At 40.6% G+C, this 24,136-nt stretch overlaps 1 protein-coding gene across 8 annotated transcripts in view; it reads right to left on the minus strand.

The window, feature by feature from the left end:
* Positions 1 to 24,136, minus strand: part of PPCDC (phosphopantothenoylcysteine decarboxylase) — a 48,441-nt gene that overhangs the window by 21,037 nt on the left and 3,268 nt on the right. For 4 of the 8 annotated variants that reach the window (XM_069071142.1, XM_069071140.1, XM_069071137.1 and 1 more), the window contains exon 2: positions 19,292 to 19,505. The exons of 1 other annotated variant lie outside the window; for it this stretch is intronic. In XM_069071142.1, the coding sequence (XP_068927243.1) occupies positions 19,292 to 19,477 (186 nt within the window). In that variant the 5' untranslated portion in view covers positions 19,478 to 19,505. Of the gene's footprint in view, positions 1 to 8,504; positions 8,590 to 19,291; positions 19,506 to 20,573; positions 20,593 to 24,136 lie in introns of those variants that run through there. 3 more of the 8 variants (XM_069071139.1, XM_069071144.1, XM_069071141.1) reach the window with 3 other exon arrangements.

Consider the following 24,136-nt stretch of genomic DNA (forward strand, 5'->3'; position numbering starts at 1 on the left):
GTAGCAGGTAGAAGATAAAAACAGAGAACAGAACCAGTAATTCATTAGAGAAATCAAGAGGGTTGGGGAAAACCCCCCCAGCAACCCTGGCCTCAGTTATTTATGTCCAAATGCACTGAGGGGAATAATCCATCAGATTGACCAAAAAGACAAAAAAGGAAAATAACAAATGCTAGAGGGACATTAGTACACTAATGCACTGTTGGTAGAGCTGTGAACTAGTCCAACCATTCTGGAAAGCAATTTGGAACTATGCCCAAAACCGTTTATAATCTTTGACTCAGTGAGATAGCTACTAGGTCTATACCCAAAAGAGATCAAAGAAAGGGGAAAAGGACTCGTAAGTACAAAAATATTTATAGTTGCTCTTTTTGTGGTGGCAAAGAACCGGAAACTGAAGGAATGTGCACAAATTGGGGAATAACTGAATAAATTACGGTATATGATGATGGAATGCTATTGTGCTCTAAGAAATGATGAAGAGGATGATTTCGGAAAAATCTAGGAAGCTTGTTATGAACTGATATAAAGTAAAGTAAGCAGAAATAGAACAATTTATATACTTACAGCAATTACTGTGAAGATAATCAACTCTGAAAGACTTAGTAACCCTGATCAACACAATGACCAAGGACTCATGATGAAACAAGCTATCCACCTCTAGAGAGAACTAAAAGATTTAGTGTACAGATTAAAGCATATTTCCTTCTTTCTTTTTCTTGCCTTTTTTTTTGGAAGATGGCAAATGAGGAAATTTGTTTTGCAAGACTATACATATTTGTAATGGGTCTTATTTCTCTTGTTTTCTCAATGAGAAGGAAGGGAAGAAGAGAATTTGGAACTGAAAAGAAAAGTTATTTTTTAAAAGAAAAACAGGTAATAAGCAGAGTGAACTTGAGATCCTAACACAAGGAATCAAATTTGACCTCAAAAATACATAATTTTAACTTTTACACAAGGGTCTCAGCATTTGCACTAATTGGAACTTCACTATAATAAACAAATTAGAAGAGAAAGGAAGAAAATACTTTTCACAACTATGACTAAGGAGAGAATTTTTAACTAAATGAGATTGTAGGACAAAATGGGCAATTTCAACTACATAAAAATGAAAAGAAAAATCAAACAACTTTGGAGCAAGCGTTTTTGAAAAAGATTTAATAGCTAAGGTGTCAGGAACATTATATATATATATATATATATATATATGTATATATACCTATACGCACACATATATATACATATACACTCATATAATATGTATGCCTACCAATGTGTGTGTGTGTGTGTGTGTGTGTATCTCTTAAAGAGCCATTCCCCAATAGAAAAGTGGTCAAAGTATATAAGCAGACAAGTAGGCAGTTTTCAAATGAAGAAATGCAAGCAATGAAAATCCTATGAAATTTGGATTATTTATCATATCAGTCCACAAGATTGTCAAATTTGGCAAAAGATGAAAACAGCAATGGCTAGATGGGTTTTAGAAACACAGGCCCACTAATGTAATGGTGAAGCTGTGAGCTAGAAAGCAACTTGGAACTATATCCCAAAAGTCACTAAACTACAGACTTTTTGGCTCAGTGGTACCACTATTAAGCCTATAACTGCCCTTTTCCTCCATTCCCCCACCCAACATGTGGTCAAAGACAGAGAGGAAGGACTCATATGGACAAAAATATTGTTATAATAATGATAACTAACATTTATATAATGCTTATTATATGCCAGGTACTGTGCTAAGTGCTTTAAAATTATTATTTCATCTGATAGAAGCATGTCTCATTGTAGCAAAGAATTGGAAACAAAGCAAAAGCCCAATAAATGGAAAACAGCCAAATAAATTGTAATATATGAATGTAGGGACAGGAACCTGTGGTTTCATTAGTAAAAGTTATTCCCAGATAAGGAAACTTGTGCTACCAAGAGCAGATTGGCACCTTCTGTACAACTTATAAGAACCTTACAGTAAAAGGTTAAGTGATTTGCCCAGGATCACACAACTAGTATATGTCAGAGGTAAAACTTTATGGTTTCAAGTTTATGGTTTCATATACAATCTTCTTTTTTGTACTTTGTATATTGAAATATCAGCAGCCAGTCAGTCACCCAGCATTTATAGCTTACTAGGTACCAGGAACTGGTAAAGAAAGGCAAAAACATGATTTCTGCTCTCAAGGAGCTCACATTCTAATAGGGGAAATATATGTTCCAATAACTATGTGTATACAAGATGTACAATAATTTAATGAAAGACCATATCAGAGAGAGAGAACTGAGAGGAAGGGGAAGAGAGAAGGGTAGGAAAGGCCTCCTGCAGAAGGTAAGATCTGATCTGAATCTCAAAAGGAAGCCAGAGGAAATGGGAGTCAGAGGTAAGGAAGGGTGTGAAGAAAATTTCAATACCCCTACTCAATTTAATCAGTATTAACTCAGTTCATGGTGATTTTATAGGGATAAGAGATTAATGTCAGATTGAATAGAGTTGAAATTGATAGGTATATTTTTAGATTAAGAGTTATATATATATTAGGGTCAAATAACCTCTTAGGTATTAGTGATATCATTGTAGATCATAAGATAAAATCATATGACTGTTTGTTATAGAGAATTACATTACATTACCCCTGGAGCTTGTTCCTGCAGCATCAATGCCCCTCACCCCTATGAATCACTGTCACCATTCCCTTGTGACATTTCCTTTTGCCCACCACTTCCTTATTTCCTAGGATACTGCTGACCAAAACACCAGATCCTATGAAAATCTCTGCTGAGATGGCAGGTGGAACGTCTTTTCCAAGGAAAACCTGTGGTTAATAACATGGAATTAATGACTTAAAAGCCTGCTAACAAAGAAGTTATGATTAATGTTTATGCTCCTCAACCAATCATAGACTTTTCCTCGCCTCTGGTGCTAACCAATCACGAAATTGTATTGCCCCGTTCTATTTTTAGTGTGCTCTCAATCTGTATAAATACTGGCCATCTTCAAGTAGTAAGCATCCTTGACCGTGAGGAAGGTCTTGGATCACGACTGCTTAGGCACCACTGGTCTCCCTAAATAAATCAACTATTGCTTATACCTCAGTTGCCCATTGTTGCTGACTGGAAATTTCAAGGCCCAAAAAAGAGTACATTCCAGTCAATGCAAAGCAAAAGTAGAGTCAGGAGGTGGAGGGTGTGAGGATCAGTAAAAAGGTCAATGTAGATGGACTGGAGAGTATTCAGAGGAAAGAGAAGAAGAAGCCTGGAAAAGCAAGAAGAGGCCAGGCTATAAACTATTTTCAATGTCAAAGAGATGATTTTATATTGGACTCTTGAGGAAAGAGAACCATGGACTGGAGTTTAATCAGACCTGCACCTTAGGAAGCTCACCTTGGCAGCTGAATGGAGGATGGACTGGAGTCAGGAGAGACTTGAGGCAAGGAGGCCAATTAGAAGGTAATAGTTGAAGCCAAAGTTTTTACAATGGCAGTGGTCCTTTGAGTGGACAGAAGGGGAATCATACAAGAGATGGTGTGATGGTAAAAACTGTTCAGTGACAGACTAGATATGTGGAGTGAATAAGAATGAAAAGTTAAGGATGACACCAAGGTTTTGGGCCAGGGTGACTGGAAGGATGGTGGTGCCCTTAAAAGTAATAGGAAAGCTAGGAAATGGTATGGGTTTTATGTGGGAAAGGTGGGGAGTTCTGCTTTGGGCAAGTTGAATTTAACATTCCTCTAGGACATCAGATCCAACATGTCCAAAAATCAGCTGATAATGCAGAATTGGCACTCAATAAAAAGATTAGGGGGATATATATATTGATCTAGTCATCACCTGCGTAGAAATGGTAGTTGAACCTATGGGAGTTAATAAGATTACCAAACAAGACAGTATAGAGGGAAAAGAAAAGGGGGCCTAGGATAGAGCACTGGGGGACAGTCACGGGGAGTGGCCTATCCTGCCAATGATGATTTGCCAAAGGAAATGGAGGAGGAACAGAAACCTACAGAGGCAAGGGTGTGAAAGAAAAGAGGGTGATGGAGGGTCCCAAAGGCTGCAGAGATGTCATGGAGAATGAGGGTAGAGAAAAGGCCATTGGATTTGGCAATTAAGGGGTTGTCAGTACCTTTGGAGAGAGTAGTGTTTGTTAAGTGATGAGACTAGAAACCAGACTGCAAGGGAGTGAAAAGAGAGGAAGGTGAGCTACTTCAATGGATTTCCTCAAGTTAGCCAAGAGGAGGAGAGATGGGGAATGATGGTAGCCAGAGTAGTAACACAGGGGGGATGTTTGTGTTTGTTGATAATTGGTAAGTTCATTTTGCTCAAATACTCCAATGATCTGTGATCTCATTGATCTGAATGTTCCCTCTTACACTCACAGATCACAACTCATCCATGTCTGCTCTTGTCCATGTCCTTCCACGAGTATGGCCTGCGCCTAAAGTTTGAAAGGCCCCCCTCAATTTCTCTCAACACTGGGAAGGTGGCAGGGGAGCTCTCTGGATGTCCACCTGCCATCCTGCATTCTTGACATGTGTCCATTGTCTTTGACATTGACATGTGTCCATGTCTTGACATGTGCTCTTCCGATGATACCATTCCTCAATGACATCTTCTACTAACGTTCTTCTTCAGAGTTCCACCTGGATTCCATGTGACAGATAGTCTAGCCTGTTCACACTCACCATGGGCCTCTTCATCACCTGTGTGACTCTCCCCTTTTACTCTCTAGAGGCAGTATTATCTAACTCCAAGCTCCACTGCCACAGAGTAGTACTCATAGGATGGTAGTATTTTTTAATGGAATTTTAAAAGCACCTTACAAAGTAAATGTCAAACTTATTTGCAAAAAGGAGAAAGATGGTCACCAAAGAGCCTACACACTGGGTTAGAATATAAAAATTTGCTTGTAAAATCTTATGAATAATTATAAGCAGTATAATCTCATAAAGAAGAGAAACAGTAGAGAGTAAAACAAAAACTATTTTCAAGAAAAAATGGCAAGACAAACAACTAAACAAAGTCACCCCCAAGGGCATAAAATGATAAAAATGAGAAGAGGATTACCAGCAGAAGAAAAATTTTAGAGACTTGCAAAAATAATTAATATAAACCGTCTTCAACAAGGACAATGTAACCACCACAGCTGGACCATAACAGAAGAGCCTTGGCTATGCTTAAAGAGTAAGTAGAAATGACAATAGGAGATCTCTGCTAGAGGTAACAAAACGTGGATGTCATTGAGGGACCAACAAAGAAGGTACTGTAAGGAGGAGGAGACACCAGAGGCTTGGGAAAAGAGCCCAGACCTTATTAATAATGAAAAAAAAAAAAAGCAATGAAGCAAACACCAACAACTACTGACCTTTACGCCTACTCTCCCATCAATACAAAATCTTGATTCAAAGGTATCCTTGATGAGGGCATTAGGGAACAAGAAGCCTTTCAGAATCAATATTTAATGATGAATCACATGTTTACCATTTCAAAATTAGTGGAAAGATATAGGGAATATAAGATGTAACATCCCATTACACTTAGTGTTTGCTGATTACAAAAAAAGCATTTGATCAGATAGAACAAAATGCTGCCTTACAGGTCCTTTAACAACAAGGTATCTCCCATCCATACAGCAAAATCATTCAAGATTCTTTGAAAGATATAACAGAAACATCCCTTTGATGATAAACATCAGGAGAGACATGAACAAGGAGAGGAGGAACAGTATTATAATAATGGGTGACAGGAGGAAAGCTGAGTTAATTTGTTCATTCTTCTTTTGAGACAGGGTCTCTCAAGCTGGAAGCACACTGTTCACTGAAGGGTCTGGTTCCACTGACAACTGGCACAGAGGCTTTGACACTTTCTCCTGTTTCACCTAAGAGCCCTGTCCAGGAGATGCCTGTGCCCTCATAACATCCCTGGTGCCCTTTCCCTAATCTAGTCTACTCTTACCTTGCTTCTGTTTTGTCTTCTGCCAGAATGATTGCTGGACTGGGAGAGAACAAAATGACTAACAAGAAGTTACAACTGAACAAAAATAAAGAGACACTGATAACACCTGACTGTCCTCGATGAGTTGAAGTCACCAGGGATGGAAGAAGAATATCCTAAGGCCTGAAATAAATGGCAGGTATAAATGTTGAACTACTGTCAATGAACACTGAAAGAACATGGGCAGCATGAACAATGCCACAGGCCTGGAGCGGGGCAAATGTTCACTTTATCATTAAAGAAGAAGGCAGACTCCACAAACTATAAGCCAGTTAATTTGACTTTCATCTTCAGCAAGATTGTAGGGCAAGTTATTAAAGGTATGGCTTATGAGCATTTAGAAAGAGAAGCAGTGATCCCATAAGCCATCGTAGTTTCATCTAGAAGAGGTCATCCCAGGCCAGGATATATGCTTCTCTGAAAGGGGATGAGGGCTGAGAAAGATCATGGGAATGCTATAGACATAACTATGAGGAAAATCAAACTGATCCTGTTTTATAATTGATTCTACTCTGTATCACTGCTGACATTTTTTTGTAACTGCTTCAGTCATATTTCTTTGTCTTTGAATTAAGTTCAGAAGTTCATTCTTACTCTCTGAGTTTAGAAGCCGTTTCCCTATAAATCATTTTAATTAAAAGAAAACTGTTATCTCTCTACCACTAGCTGTCCTTGTATAATTAGAAGAAATCTATATACACTAGTCCTTCTTGCTGGTAGATTAAATCAATGTGAACTTCTTGTCGACAAAGGTAGAAGGAAGAGTTATTGCTAGCCCTTCATTCCCAATTTCCAGCCAATCATATTGACAGCCACATCTTTGAGGCTTCTGACTTTGTGACCAAGCATACTGTCTTCCCCATCTAGGATAATGCCTTCTAGACTCTGGATGCTTCTTTTGTCTATAAAAATGATCTGTCAGTCCTCATTCAGAGTCTTAGCTCGCTGAGGAGGCTAAGACTCTTTTTATTGGCAAATTCGTGCTTTGCTAATAAACTAATCATGCTCAGAACTTATGCCTCAGTTTGCCTTAATTTCATTCTCAATATATGCTTAGAGTTCAAGAAAGCATTCGATAAATCTTTCATTCTGGATAAGATGGAAAGATGAGAGCTGGAAAACAGCATACCTAAGGTGACTTCAGAACTATTTAAATGACTGAACCCAAAAGAGTAATTATTAATGAATCAACATCAATTCAGAAGGAATTCTCTGGTAAAATGTCCCAGGGATTTGTCCTTTGCCCTAGGCAGCTCAATATTTGTATCCAAGATTTGGATGAAGCCATAAACTGTGTGCTTGTGAGAATGGCAGATGACACAAAGCCTGAAGAGATAGCTAACATATAGGATGACAGAGCCAAGATCCAAAGAGCTCTTGAGAAGCTAGAATATAGATGTCCTTCACCTCTTTTGTATCATGGACCACTTTGGCAGCCCTGTGAGCCCCTTCTCAGAAGCATGGTTTTAAATGATTGAAGAAAATGCTCAGTTTTCGTTAGAGATTAGTGAAAATACTAATGTGATTTTTTTCCCCACATCTAAATAAACAGATTCCCTGAAATCTATCCCTGGGTTTTTGAGGATCCATGAACCTCAGATTAAGAACCTAGACCAGAACAATAGGCCAAATCTAATAAGAGAAAATGTAATAAGGATAAATATAAAGTTCTATACTTGGTTCCAAAAAAATCAGCTTCATGATTATGGAATGAAGGTAAAGCTTGACAATAGCTTCTATGAAAGAGATCTAGGGGGTTGGTTGCCTGTACACTTAACATGCAACAACTTAACAAACATTGATTCAAGTTTGACAACGGCAGCTAGAAAAGCAAGTGCTGGACCAGGTTACACAGAGAGATGCAGAATGCCCAGAAGAGTGGCCTTCATCTGCTTGGGTTGGGTCACCCCTGGCATACTATGTTGAGTTCTGGGTACCAGATTTTAGGAGAAATATGGACGAGCTGGGGAGACATTCAGAGGTGGGCAACAAGCATGGGAAAGAGGCTCTCATTTATGACACACAAAGTTTGACTGAAGGAGCTAATAGCTATATTTGGCCTAAAGAAGAAAGGACTTAGTGAGGGGCATGAGAGTCTTCAAATATCTGAAGGGTTGTCATAGGGAAGGACTTGGGGGCCCCAGTCCCCCACAAGGACTGAGACTTCTGCACTGTCTGAAAGGCCAGTGAGTTACAACCAAACAGAGGATGGATCTATTCTTTGCCACTTGGGATAATTTTGGCCTAACAATTAACACCATGAAAACAGAGGTTCTCTACCAGCCACCACCACACCATCCATAGGTGGAACCATCGGTCACAGTAAATGGAGAAATTGTGAATGCAGTGGATGAGTTCACTTACCTTCGCATGTACTTTCCAGGGATGTACACACAGATGATGAGGTTAACATTGCCAGAGCTAGCTCAGTATTTTGGAGGCTCCAAAGTAAAGTGTGGGAGAGAAGAGGTATTAGGCTGCTATGATGGTCTACAGAGCCCTTGTGCTGACCTATTGTTACATACCTGTGAAATCTGGACAGTCTGCCAGTGCCATGCAAGGAGACGCAATCACTTCCATTTGAATTCCTTTCTTTTTTTGCACATGAAACTGCAAAAATATTATGTATAACTTGCTATTCCTTTTAAATATACAACAAAGTTATCGAGTAACTCTCTTTTTTCCCCTTTCCCTTCCACCCCAGAGATGGCTACCATGAGACATAAATGTGTGTGTATGCACGCGCGCTGTGTAAAATTATTCTAGATGTATTTCTATTGATCAGTTCTTTCTCTGAATGCAAACAGCATCTCCATGGGTCCTCTGTAGTTAATTTGGGTATTTATAATAGTCAAAATGACTTATTCACTAATAGTTGCTCTTAAAGCTATTACTATAAACAACATTCTCTTAGTTCTGCTCATTTCACTCTTCATTATTTCATGCAAGCCTATCCATGTTTTTCTAAGATCACTGAGCTCATTGTTTCTTACAGCACAACTGTGTTCCGTCATAATCATATACTACAATTTGTTTAGCTATTGCCCAATTGACAGGCATTCCCACAATTCCCAGTTCTTTGCCACCACAAAGAGAGCAGCTATAAATATTTTAGACCATATAGGTTCTTTTCCTTTTTCCCTACTCATCTTTGGAAATAGACATAGCAGTAGTATTGCTGGGTCAAAGGGTTTCATAATTCTTTGGGCATAATTCCAGATTGCTTTCCAAAATGGTTGGATCAGTTCATAGTTCTACCAACAGCAAACGTGTGCCCAAATTTTTCCACATCCACTCCAGTATTTGTCACGTTCCCCTTCAATCATTTTAACCAATATGATATGTGTAAGATGATCATTGCAAACTTGCTTTAATCTGCATTTCTCTAATCAACAATGATTTAGAGCATTTTTTCATATTACTATTAATTGTTTTTATTTTTTCATCAGAAAACTGCCTGTTTGCAATCTTTTGACCATTTATCAATCGTGGAATGTCTTGTAGTCTTGTAGATTTTACAAAGTTCTTTATATATTTGATATATAAGACCTCTATTTGAGAAACTATCTATAAAATTTTTCCCCAATTTTCTGCTTTCCTTCTTGGCTATACTTATTTTATTTATACAAAACCTTTTTAATTTATTGTAATAAAAATTATCCATTTTATACCTCACTCTGCTCTCTATCTCTCTATTCCTGTGGGCTCTCCTTCCCTTCAGCAGAACTCCTCCCACCACAGGCTCCATGTGACTACATCCAGTCTATTACGGGGGCAGAGTTTATCTTCACAGCAGGGAAGCTTCCTGTGGGCTCTGTTGCACCCTTCAGCAAATTCCCTCCATTCACAGGCTCCATGTGATTACATTCAGCCTATTAGGGGGCAGAGTTTACTTTCAAAGCAGGGGAGGTCTTCAAACTCCCCCATAGGTCTATTAAGGAGCAGGGTCTATTCACAAACTGTTTACCTATCCCAAAATCTGATAAATAATAAGTTCCATATTCTTCAAATTTTCTTGTAATATCTCTTTCTATGTCTAGATCATGTATCCATTTTGACCTTATCTATACCCAATTTCTGCCATATTGCTTTTCAGTCTTCCCAACAATTTTTACCAAATAATGAATTCTTATCCCCAAAACTTAAATCTTTACACTTGTCAAATATAAGGTTACTCTATTCATTTCCTGTTGTAAATTGTATGTCTTGCCCTATTCCTCTGATCTCTCTTTCTATTTCTGTAATGGGAACGGGAATTTGAAGATCTTCCCTGCTGCTTAATAGATCTGGGGGGGGGGGGGGGGGGAGTTTGAAGACCTCCCCTGCTTTGAAAGTAAACTCTGCCCCCTAACAGGCTGAATGTAATCACATTGAGCCTGTGAATGGAGGGAATTTGCTGAAGGGTACAGCAGAGCCCACATGAAGCTTCCCTGCTATGAAGATAAACTCTGCCCCCTAATAGGCTGAATGTAGTCACATGGAGCCTGTGGTAGGAGGAGTTCTGCTGAAGGGAAGGAGAGCCCACAGGAAGCTAGTCAGAGCTAGCCAGAAGGTGGGGGACAAAGGAGCTCAGGCAAGGAGATAGAGAGTTCTGTGAGTAAATATTGATCTTGCATTGGTTTATAGGAAGGCTGAAGGATGCTGTGGCTCTCATTGTTATTATGGCTTCTGAATATCTTTGGTACTATAATAGAATTGGCTTACTGGTTTGGGGATTCAATTTTTTGGTGTCTAAAAAAATGCTTCAGTTCTGTCCTCTATCTGAAGAATCTGGTATATTTCGCAATCGAACATCATACAGTACTTACATTCACAGTCTTTATCATGAGCGTGGGCACTGTAAATATTGCATTGGCACTATAATTTCTTAGCCAGTACTGAATAGTTTTGATAATTACTACCTTATAATATAGTTTAAGATCTGGTATATTGATTGTCTTAGAAAAACAACTATCTTAGAAAGATTCTGAAGATCACCTGGCAAGATAAATACTAGACACTGAGGTCCTTTCTCCAGCTGAACTGCCAAGCATTCAAACTCTATTGCAGAGAGCACAACTCCAATGGGCTAGCCATACTGTTCAAATGCCAAATCTACACTTGTATAGAAGACTTTTACAGAAGACACACAAGGTAAGCACTCACATGGTGGTCAGATGTTATACAAGAATAATCTCAAGGTCTCTCTGAAAAATTTTAGAACCGATCATGAGACATGGGAGACATTGGCACAGGGCTGCCCAGCATGGTGTGCCCATATCAAAGGTGCTACGCTCCATGAGCAAAGCAGAATTGCAGTACCTCAAAAGAAATGTGAGATGTGCAGATTTAGAGACATATTCACTCCAAATGTTCATCTGGACTAGCTGTACTCAACCTGTGGTAGAATCTCCCAAGTTCACATCGATCTGATCAGCCACAGTCGAACACACTGTGCCTCAACTCCAGCATAGTGATGTCATTTTGGCCCTCTTCGACTGCGAAGGGTGACACCCAAACATATTTTTCGATTTTGGGTTCCTGCCAAAGCAGTCATTTGTTTTGTTTGATATGCATATTTCTTAAGGGGGTAGTGGGAGGAAAAGAAAATAAGTTTTCATTAATTGAAAAAAGTTTAATTTAATTTTTAAAAAGCCACCACACTTAAGTGGCATGGGCTGCATGGTTCCCTCTCACTGCAGCTGTTTAATAAAAGCTGAATGACTTCTTGTCAAGGGTGTTGCAGAGAATATTTGCACAGGCTTGGGTTACACTAGAAGGTCTCTAAAGTGTCCAACTCTGAGTTTCTATGATTCTCCTAGCCTGGCTAGGTTCCACACCCAATCCTTGTGCTATGGCCAAACAACATCGAAGTTGTATCTAAGGACCGATAGCTGCTCCTTAGTTTGATTTGGGAATAAGAACTCATATTTGTATAGTATCTTAAAGTTTTTGAAGAAGCCTCCTAACAATAATACTGTGAAGTAGATGGTATAAGTATTATTATACCATTTTTAGAGATAAGGAAACAAATGCAGAGAAAAATTATAAATATCAGAATACTGAACTCAGGCATTCCAGAGTGTAAGTTCCACATCATAAAGACCATGATACCTTCGTTTTGATCTGTAGGTACAGAAAAGGGGCAATGCATAGACAGTCTCCGCCAGCAAACTATGGGTTATCTGACTGTATTGGCTCATTTAACCCAGAAGGTTAAGCACTTAACTATTCAGCAGACTACATTTCCAAATTGAAGGGGGCCCTACCTCCATCTTTCTGATTAAAGCTAAAGCATCTGAAGGCATTTCATCCAACCAAAGGAACAGAAGCAAAGACAAGGAACTGGAAGAGACCATCAAGATTCTCTCGTAGAAACCCTGAATCCAGTCTGAAGTCCCATTGCTTCCTCTTACAGATGAGGAAACTGGGCCAACAATCAACAGTCAAAGATGAAGTGGCTGATATAAGGCCAGGTCTTCTCCTTCCAAATGCTGTATGCTTTCCACTCTCCCTACCAGGCTCTCACTGTGCAAAGCACCATGACCCATGTAAAGGAGACACCAACACAAATCGGAAATCAACCTGGCCCTTGAGAGGCTTATGATCTACAGGGTAAAATAAGACAAGCACCTAAGCAGCTATTCTGCAGAAGAGGATAGAACATAAAAGTACACAGGAGAAGTATAAAGTACCATGAGAACTCAAAGAAGGAAGAGATTATTTTTGGCTGGGGGTGATCAGGAAAGGCTTTATAGAAGAGCTCAACTGAGCCAGATCTTAAAGAGACAAGTTTTTTCAATAGGCAGGTAAAAGGGTGAGGAAGAGAAGGCATTTCAGACTCAGAAAACAACATGAGTAAAATCAATGGAAGCAGTTAAGTCCTGGAATGTGCTCACCGGCCAGTGGGCAGTTCAGTTTGCCTGGACCACTGAGTACCTGATAGGGCATAGTGTCAGATAATGTTAGAAAGGTAAGCTGATTGTTGAAGACCTTGGAATGCCAGGCTAAGGAATCTGGGCATCATTCAATAAGTGATGGGGAGCCATTAGCCTTTCAAGCCACTCACCCGAAGGCTAACCCTAGACAACTACGAGGTTTGCTTCCCACAGGAGTAACTGCTACCAACCACAATCCTCCCACACTGGATGGTGGTCCCAAAAGTGTATCTGCTTCATCAGCAACCAGAAGGAAGGAAGGAAGAAAGGAAGGAGGAGGAGGAGGACAAGAAGATGAGGAGGAGGAGGAGGAGGAAGAGGCCGGATATTCCTTGGATCTCAAAGTGCTTAAGACCGATGGGAATGGGAGTAGATGAACTTCTCCTCCTCACATCCCAGTAAATCCTGATGAGAACCTGGCAAAGCAGCAAGAGAAATAGGGCTGGGATGATGTTTCCCACTTACTCCCAGACTCAGCTACATTATGAACTGCCTGAATATTTCCTGGATCTTCCTTTGCCTGAATTAAATCCTGGAATTTCCATGGGAACATCCCATCATGAGTAGCAACATGTAAACAGTCACCCCCTTTAAAATCCACCCCCCAACTTGTTCCCGCTCCCTCAGAAACTTCATTGGCACAAAAACTAAATCCCTTGGAGATTCTGGGGATCAGCAGGGGGAACCCCTCACAGCTCCAAACTAACCCCTGGAGACATTATCTAATGATCACACTACCACAGACCTCCATCACACACTTGACCTATATTTCAGATCTGCTTACCAGTTTCCTCTCCCTGTCTTGCTTCTTGTCTGGGCAGCTATAACTAGTTGCAATTGGGGCCAGGGGCAGGGAGAATAAAGAGAAAGCCCTTTCTGGCTGAATTGAGTCAAGTTTTCATAAGCAAAATGAAGTAAAGCCTCATTCATTATATCCCCCCAATTTGGAATTGGTAGGGCTTTGGACAGGAGCTTTGTGCTGTCAATGAGGAGTCTGCTAAGCAAACAAATGATATGGGCAGAATTGGATGGGGTAATGTTTCACTTAAAAAAAAACAGTTTTTGAACACTTTAGAAGCTCTTAGGTACTTACAATCAGTGACAAATCCCTCATATTCACAAAAGCACATCCCTTACTTGTTAACATAATGGACTAATTTCTGCTGTTGCATATACTTAGAATAAAGGTGTGGATCTTTCAGCATAATTTCTGTTAATTATGGAGGATCGGCATAATGTAGAAGAGAGGGTACTGGGCTTGGAAGTCAAGAGACAAGATGAACCTGGATATAAGCAAGACAAAGGACAAATAAGCTGCCTATAGCCAAACCTATAGGGGAGAGGGACCCAACCAGGAGCACTTGTTTAAATAACTCTGTGTAAAGGCACATGTTCTTAATGAAATGGAACACAGGTATGTAAGATAGCTGGCGGTGCAGTGGATGGAGCACTGGGCCTGGAGTCAGGAAGACCTAAGTTCAAATCTAATCTCAGGCACTTACTAGCTATGTGACCCTGGGCAAATCACTTAACATGTCTGCCTCAGTTTCCTCATCTGTAAAATGTGTATATAATAGCACTTACCTCCCAGGGTTGTTGTGAGGATCAAATAGGATAATATTTGCTTAAAAAAAAAACACCTAGCACAGTGGCTGGCACATAGCCAGAACTATATAAATGCCTATTCTCCTCCTCTCTTTTCTGCTAAGTGTAGTTGCACATGTAGTAAAAGTTCAAAGCCCCTGGTGGATTGTCAATGACCCACTGGGGCACCATTTTCCACCTTGTTTGGGATACAGTTAGAAGAACCAATTGCTAGTCCTAACTCTGCTCCAACTAGCCATATGACCTTGGCAAGTTACTTCCTCCTGAGGCCTCAGTTTACCTGATTTGTCAAATGAGGAGGTTGGGCCTCAAATGATTTCTAAAGTGGCTTCCTAAATCTTAGGAAATCTTAAAATCTTAGGAAAAGTTTCAGTGAAAAGTGAAAGGAAGATTTGGGACTGGTTGCTTCAGGGCTCTGTGTTCACCCAGAGACCAACACTGCCACCTACTGAACATACACATTATGGTCAAGTAAGCAGCAAGGGGCAAAACAAGGATTGAATCAGCAGTCATTCATTCATTCATTCATTCATTCATTCATCCGACAAATATTTATTGCCTACCAGCCAGCAGTAAATTTTGTGCTATACATTATAGGGAATAAAACAGAAGATGACAATCCTTGCCTTCAAGGAGCTTACAATGTAGTTGGTGAAGGGAGCCAAAACATTTGATCCAGGAATCAGGCTGGTCCTTGATGGTTAGCTCTGAGCTTTCCAGAGGCCAGTCCTAAGTGTCCACTCCTGGTTTTCTCTGTGATGCAACTGTAAATCAGAGCTTTCTAGATATCCTGTAATCCAGGGCTGTGCCCTCTTCTGGGATTCTAGCCAGAAGGTGTTAGCTCACCCATACATTTTAGATACTATTCATATGGCTTGGAAATTATCAAAGGACATGATAATCATCAAGGCCTAAAATTGACATCACCGTCTGGCATCTTGAAATTGAACAAAGCAGTATTAGAAAACTAAGTGACCTATAATTACCTTCTTTGTTTCATTATTCTATAAAAACCTTGCTCATGGTATCAATAAACAGATTGCTTGACAATCACTCCTGGACCACAGATTTTTCACACTTTCATGGGCTAGTGTGTCAGTTTAGAGCTGGCCTAAGAAACCACTCAAATTATCTCTACAGTTGGGGAAACATCAAACTCATAAGGTAGCATCTTATGTCCTAAATGAGTTTGGATGAAAATTCTAAAATATCCCTGATCTAATCATAAATAGTTACCAGCATTATAGGGCTAACTTGCCCTCCCCTCTTCTCATCTAACTAGCCTCTAGGCCTGAAAATCTGAAGGAAGCAGAGGTCAGATAACATTGGTGACTTGCACAGAGGACCTCAGGCCTAGGTCATAGACTCCACTAATCAGTATTCTCCCTGTTCCTATCCTACTTGGAGATATTTCTTACAATAAATATAGAATGAACTTTCCTCCCCTCTTTTTAGAGGTGGAGAACTAAGGCTGTGAGACACAATTGATGTTGATTTGCTGCACTGCTTTTTATTTTCTTTTTGTTTTTTAATCTGTTACAAGGGATGGCTCACTGGGTTGCAGGAAGGGTATGTTTGAAAAAAAAAAGATGATGTAATAACAAAAGATATGAATACAAATAAGACCTCTTTAAAAAAGAAATATGAGGGGCGGCTAGGTGGTACAGTGAATAGAGCACCGGCTCTGGAGTCAGGAGGACCTGAGTTCAAATCCAGTCTCAGACACTTAACATAAAACTAGCTGTGTGACCTTGGGCAAGTCACTTAATCCCAACTGCCCTACTTTCCCCCCTACAAAAAGCAAAAAAAAAAAAAAAAGGATGGGGATCAACCCAACAAGACCATGAACACCTCTCACCTGGACTACTGTAATACCTTCTTTCTCTTTTTTTTTCTCTTTGGAGTGGGGAGGGCAGGGCAATTGGGGTTAAGTGAGTTGCCCAAGGTCACACAGCCAGTAAGTGTTAAATGTCTGAGGATGGATCTGAATTTAGGTTGTCCTGACTCCAAGGCCGGTGCTCTATTCACTGCGCCACCTAGCTGCCCTGTAATACCTTCTTAATTGGTTTCTCTGCTTCCAGCCTCTCCACTGATGGAGAACCTGTGACCTCATGGCCACATGCGGCCCTCTAGGTCCTCAAGTGTGGCCCTTTAACTAAATCCAAACTTCACAGAACAAATCCCCTTAATAAAAGGATTTGTCCTGGGAAAACTTGGACTCAGTCAAAAGGCCGCACCAGAGGCCCTTAGAAGGCCACATGTGGCCTCAAGGCCACAGGTCCCCCACCCCCACCCACCCTCCTCACAGGAGCCAAAATCTACTTTTCTGACAATGTCCTCTTCTACCCAAAAATCTTTAGGGCTCCCAATTATTTCTAGGATACAATTCAAACCCCTCGGCCAAATGTTTAATGACCTTAACACTATTGCTGCAGTCATCTCTTTTAGGCTTAATTCACCTTACTCCCCTCCAGGTAACTCCCTGCATTGCTGCCATCTGGTCCAACTGCCATTCTCTGAATCCTTCTACCATGCCCAGAATGCATTCCCTCCTTGCTCCTGCCTCTTCCCTCAAGGTGCAGCTCAGGGGCTTCCTCCAGTGAGGAGCTTTTCCTGATGTTCCTAGTTGAGAGTGCTCCTTCCCTCCCTCTATTGCCTGCTGTTAGTTTTTTAGTTTTAGGTTTTCTTTTTTTTTTCATTTCTATCCTTGCACCTTCAAACACCTACCTAGAAAAGTGATTTGCATGTAACAGGCACTTAGCAAATTTTCACTGAATTTAATTGGAATCGTGTTCAGAAAAGTCCTGAATACCAAGCTAAGGAGTATGGTGTTTATACTGTTATAACAACAACAATGGTAAAAGTAATAATAGCAATAATTGTAAAATATCAGCTATTATTATTGTACAGACAGTCCCTAGAGATTTCTAAGCAGAATTCTACATTAGGAAGATTAATCTGACAGCTGTGTGTAGAATGCATGGTACAACAGACAGCATGTTAGACTTGGAGATGAAGGTTCTAGGTTCAAATCCTGGCTCTGACTTTTACTAGATGTGTGATAGCGGGCAAATCACTAATCCTTCTGGACTTTCATTTCCTTACCGATAAAACAGGGGGCTGAACTGGACAACCTTTGAGATCTTGACAGGCTCAAAATCTATGATCCTATGATGGCTGAGACATAAGACTATGTAGACAAAAAACAACTGGAAGGCTAAGCACTCAGCCAGAAGGAGATGAAGAATGCCCCAAGCTGAGAAGCTGCTGGTTCAAAGGAGCTGGTCTCTATTTTTACCAAGCCCTCCAAAAGACCCTGCATCATTGTCTCTGGGGTTCGAGCCCTACCTCCTTCACAAATCACAATGGTATGCAGTCGGCATCAGCAGAGCAGTGATGAGGCCCGGAATAAAGGAGCATGGGTCTGAGACTTGGGAACTGGCTGCTAGGTCAGCTCAGGCTCTAACTAGCAATAAGACTTTGGGAGCAAGTCATTTTCCTTTTCAAGTCTGGTTCATTGTCTATAAAATGGGGTTAGTAATGCTTGCTCTGCCGCCTTCCTAGGCTACCCAGAGAACTAAATGAGAAATACACACGAAAATGTGGTGCCACTAACAAAGAACTATACAAATGAAAGTTCATTATTACTATTACAGTCAAATATAACCTCCCTGAGGCCAGGAGCTGTTTTGGTTTTGTGTTTGTTTCCTCTGCAACCTGGTTGTTCAGATGTTGGATACAAATTCAGATGCACACTCCTAGAACAGGGGTTATTTCTGCCTTTCTTCAAATCCCCAGCATTTAGTACTGTGCTGGCACAGAGTCATCATTTAAAAGATGCTTGTGCAATTGAAACAAATTTAACTGAAAGATCTCTAATATCTCTTTAAGTTCTAGAATGCTATGATCCTCCGACACCATGATTACTCAGTCCCACATCAAAACTTCCAAATCCCCTTCTCATTTATGACAGTAGCAAACACTATGCAATCACACCCTTTTGGTAGACTAGGTCTTATAAGCCATGCCTCTGCTGCTATCCAATCCAGGAATTTCCCTCCATACCTTCTTGCCCTAGAACATGGAACCATCCATTTGGCCCTAACGACCTAGAATACCACACCAAAAGGCCCACCTCCCTTCTCCCATTGTTGAGTTCCTCCTCAGGCCCACATTTTGTGGAGGGGGCCTATGGTAGCCTTCACGCATTACCTTCCTAGCCTTGTTCCTGACCTCCAAACCATGCATCCCAGGAAGGTTACCCTCATCTCCCTCCTTCCCTTCTCTGCTCACTTTAGTGTTCTGTCTTTCCCTGTTAGAATCTAAGTTCCTCAAGGGCAGGGACTGTCTTTTTTTTGGCTTGTCTTGGTATCCCCAGGCTTAGCTCAGTGTCTGACACATATAAGTAATTAATAAATACTAGTTTAATGTCTAAAGCAGATTCCCAGCACCTGAAACAATCATATAGTCAAGAAGCATTTATTAAGCTTATTATGTGAAAGGAACTATGCTAAGCAGCTGGAGATACAAAGAAGGATACAACAACTATCCCTGCCCTCAAGGACCTCACAATTTAATAGGCAAGAAAACATACAAACAATGCTGAAAGGCAAAGGCTCTGGCCTGTCCTCTTCTAGGCCCTGAACACATCTTTTTTCAGCTGACTGATGAAAGACTCCTAACCCCCTTTAACCTTGGCACCTAAACAGATCAACATAAGTGAGTAGGGAGAGGGACAGGGGCTTCTCTTCCTCATGAGGTCACCCAAGACTTTATTTGGTGACACTTACCCCTGGAATCTCTAAAAGGCCAGCAACCAGAAGAGGCAGCTTTAAGGCAGCCACACTCCCAGTGACTCCCACGAGAACATGGATATTTTTCTTCACTGATGAGATAGCTGTTCCTGATGCAGGCACTGGCTCAGAATAAGCTGCCACAGCATCCGGCTCTGAGGAACCACATGCCCTAGACTCCATGAGGTCCTCTGGCAGCAATGTGCAGGACCTAAAGACAGAGGAAGGAACATAGTCTCAGTTCTCATCTCTAACTGAGAGAGTCAGGACCACCCAATGGGGGCTAAAAATTGGTAACAGGAACCTTTGTTTTTGTTTGTAAACAGCATATTTAAAGAGGAAAACACTATACAGAGAGCCACTCTGCTAACACCACAGAAGCAAACACCACTTTTGATGGGGAAGCAAGCTGATGCAGCCTTTCCAAATTCCTAAATTCCTCTGCCATGCTCTTATCAGTAAGGAGTCATCTTGAGTTTTTGTTTGTTTTTCCCTACCCCTTTATACACCATCCATGCCAGCTCCATGCCTCCAGAGATCCTAGCTTTCCTTATGCTACCATTGTGCCCTCTGAAATTCTTGTTCCATTATTAACAAACTGCCCTTCACATCAGGTCTATGTTCTCCCCCTAGAAACTACTTTATGCTTATATATGTACATGTGGTTTCTTCCCAAAAATAAGGCAGGGGTTATTTCATCATCTCTGTAACCCCAGTACCTACTAAGACAGCATACAACAAATACTTAATAAATGCATGTTGAATTGAGCTGAACTATTGTGGCTGGAGAGGGTTTCTCAAAGGCTACCATGTTAAAACATGCAAATTTTGCTGGAGAAGGACCAAGAAAATCTAGTCACCTAATGGACAACTACTGAACAGCAGTACTAGGCCCTGTGAAAGCAATGAGAGGATACATGATTGTCTCACAGAGCTTACAAAATGTGGGGACAAGATTCATACACATAAGAAACCATCTCTGAACAAGATGATGTGTACCACAGGGCTAAGTATGGAGCATAAGTTAAATTTAAGGCAGAAGAGCTCAAGATTGGAAGAGATGTAAGCAAAAAGGAAGATTCCAAAAGAACTTAAGAACCTTAAGGGTAGGAACTATTTCCTTTTTTGCCTTTATATCCCTCAGTACCTTGCAAATAGGAGATGCTTAATAAAATAAAATATTTGCTGAATAAATGGAAATACAACACTGAAGAACTGAACCTAACAACATCTAAAGAACCTGCCATGGAAGAAGTTGGATGCTCACTGGAGAACCCACCTTCTCTCCTAACAGTCTCTGGGTCCCGATGGTCACCTGCTTGGCACCTCCCTACACCCAAACTCCTAATAAGACAGAGGCAAAGAGAATTAATATTAATAATAATAAAGAGAATTAAAATTAATAATGCAAATTATGTTTTGTCTCTGGGCTTCTACAAGCTACTTTTCCACATAAAGATCCCAGCCCAAAGAAGCCAGACCTTTTAGAGCAGTAGCTGAGAGAGCTGCATTATCATGTGTGGCACAAGCTAATGCCAGCTTGATCTAACTTATCAGTGACAAGGTCTCCAAAGTGCCACTTGCCTTCTGGCCTGGGATATGCTGCCCCAGTGGTAGGGACATGGGTAGGACTGCCCAATTGAAAAACTAACCACCAAATGAATATACCAAAAAACTACTGAGTAATAAGAAATGGATGATATGAAGAATTCAAAGAAACATCTAATGCAGGATGAAATACGTAGTGCTAGAAGAACAATATATTGTATATGATGATATAAATGATATAAAATAAAAAGCATTAAACTGAAGGAACTCTGAGTAACTAAAAAACCAATCATGGTGCCTGAAAACAGATGAGCACACCTCCATCAGACAGTTATTTACACCCTCAGTCTAAGGGCTGGTTTTTTTGTTTGTTTGTTTCTAGGATTTTCTTTGTTACAAAGAAGGCTTCAGTCCCGATTTGGAACTGGAAGGGGTGACACCCAAGTGAGGTAGACAATGAAACGAATATTGAAAATAAAAACAAGCCCAACATGGAAGAAGCTTTTATTCTTCTGGGGGAAGCAACACTTACACAGATAAGAAAATACAAAGTAATGGACTGGAGGAGGCACACTAACAGCTGTAATCAAGAAAGACTTGGAATGCAGACATGACTATTATGATGATGTAAAAACAAAAGGAAACAATCTATCTTATTTTTAAACATAAGTAACCACTGCTGGGGTATAGGGAGTCATTCAACCAGCTGCGCTGGGAAAACCAGTCTTGCCAGCTGGTGGGGAGAGCCTGCTTGTTCCTAGCACTGCTGTGGCCTGTCCTCCTGATAAGATGACACTCCCCTTCCCTGCCATTCCCAAGGGAAGGAAGAAGTGGATCCTGTGCTTTAGGAGAGACAACCAAAGATTGTACCCCAAACCTGGAGCCAATATCAGCCAGACTGAGCAAGGGGAGCAAGGAGCTCTAGGTTTCTGTCTGGGGACTGGGTTTCATCTCAGCATCTCAAGAACTCTCTCATCATGCTGTCATCATCACCTCTGGGAAGCAGGTGACCCTAGAGAAATCAGTTCAGATTAAGGGTAGGAAGCCAGTCTTTTATATCTTTAGTCTCCTCCCTAGATCTGGGCCCCTCCCTAACACAATGAATGAAACAAGACTTCAGTCTCATTCCCCAGGTGTGAGTGCTTGGCCCTGTTTGAGGAAAAAAACACTTTGTAGCCCCTGTGCTAGCAGATTTCTGTACATAGTGTTGCCCCTTGCCTTCCATCCCCATACCCAGCAGAAGGCCTGCTCCTCAAGAGGCAGAGGCTGCTTCTGTCTCTATATCACCAGGGCAGAAGGGACATAGCTAGAGGGCCAGTTCTGAAGCCAGGAGTCTATCCTCTTCTGACCCCAGCATATGACCCCAGGAAAGTCACTGTCACAGGGCTCTAAACAACTCTCAAACCAGAGAGGGTCCTACCCAAGTAGAGAGAGTTTCCTCATCCTGGACTTTTGGGTCCAGTCTCTAGATCCAGACTATGCCTTGCATATAGTAAATGCTTAATAAATGCATGTTCCACTAATTCAGAAACCAATAAGTTTTTATTAAATGCCTACTGTGTTAGGCACTGGGGAAACAAAGAAAAAAGCAAATTGTCCCAGAATTATATTACCTTCCTCTTAGAAAATCTTTCTGTTGCCCTGGATCAAATCTGCAGAAATGGGAGTGAGGAATGGGAGTAGTTACAAATCAGTTGGCTTAAACTAAGCTACTGCAGCAAGATTCCCAAGGCAAGGATGCTTCCTGTCTGTGTGACTTTGGCCAAGTCACTCCCTTTGCCTCCAGCTCTTCCTCTACAAACAAGGGGGCTGGACTCAACTGACTTCTGAAGTCCTCTCCAGCTCTCAAGCTATTATCCTAAGATTACTGTGATTACAGAGGCAGGGCAATGATGGAAACGCGATTTCTATGCTTCAAGCCTGAGTTTAATGGCCATTAGTCTGTATTTACTTTAAATTAAAATTAAATACCAAATCAATAAAGCTGTTACTACATCCTGATCCTGCTGGATTCATGTATTGACACAATGGGGCAAGGGTGGAGTGCCCCAAGGAGCTGAAGGTAGTCCTTGATATTCTAACCTCTATTATCCTGCCCTCCCCTATCCCCACCTCAGGTCATGTCATAAAGACACAGGTTCATGCAGGTTCAAGTACTCTCACAACCTCCAGTTCCACATAAGGTGAAAATTCTTGGCTCAAGTTCAAATAATTGGCTAACTGGAATCAAGTGTCTACTATGTGTAAAATTCAAAGCCAAAAATGAAATAGCTCCTACCCTTTAGAAGCTTCCAATCTACTGGCCTAATAAAGCCCTGAAAGACATTGTGGGTCCCTAGTCTTGAAGCCCACTGCCACATTAACAGGGAGCTTAAACTGTAGCAGGTAGGATTTAGATAAGACAATAATCTAATCACAAGTGCCTTCTTGAAGATTTTTATGAAACAAGTAGGGGGCTGATTTTCAAGACGGAAGTTTTCCCAGTTATTTATTTAAAAGAGGTTTTATTGATGCCTTTTGTTTTCATATCACAATAATTTCTGGAAATACTCCTTTGATCTCCCAAGCTGAACCTTCCTTTGTTACAAATGAAAATAGTTAAGTACAAAAACTCAAAGGCACTTTAAGTAGAATCCAGCCTGGAATCACTGGGCAACAAAATACATTATCAGTTTAGTAAAAAATCCAGTCAATAACTCTTAGTAACATCTAATAAAGTAATTAATATATGTAAAGTACTTTGCAAACTTTAAAACATTATGTAAATGTTAGTTAGTAATACTATTAATAATAGTAATAAAGAGCTGACATTTACATACAGTGATAGTTTTTAAAACACTGTAGTTACCTTATGTGAAACATTTTTGAGCCCCCATCACCTAAGAAATGCCTAAAACCTGGATTGGCCGATCAGGAGAGAGACATTTTAACCCACTCTGAGCTACCATAATGCCTTGCATGCTCTAGCATAACAGACTTGCTTTGCTTTGCTCTCTGAGTGAACGCAAAATATCCCTTCCTGTGCCAGCAACTACAAGCTGACCAGGAGCATTCTTCTATTTATGACTACCAAGGACAAGGTGCCTTAAACTGGACATTATCTTGAATAATGGAACTTTTATTATGTTTTCTTATGTTATATTATGTCATGTTAATGGTAAAAGGAACATAGATATCCTGGATCTGTAATTTCAATTGACACCTTGACTTTCTCTTATCTTATTGTATTTACATCCTATCCTATTAAGAAATTCCTTTCTCACATTATGGTTAAACACATATGGAGATTATAAT

This window comes from Petaurus breviceps, unplaced genomic scaffold (genome assembly GCF_028583685.1).
Source record: "Petaurus breviceps papuanus isolate PSGF00001 unplaced genomic scaffold, PetGlider_PUasm1.0 90825, whole genome shotgun sequence".
Classification (NCBI taxonomy): domain Eukaryota; kingdom Metazoa; phylum Chordata; class Mammalia; order Diprotodontia; family Petauridae; genus Petaurus; species Petaurus breviceps.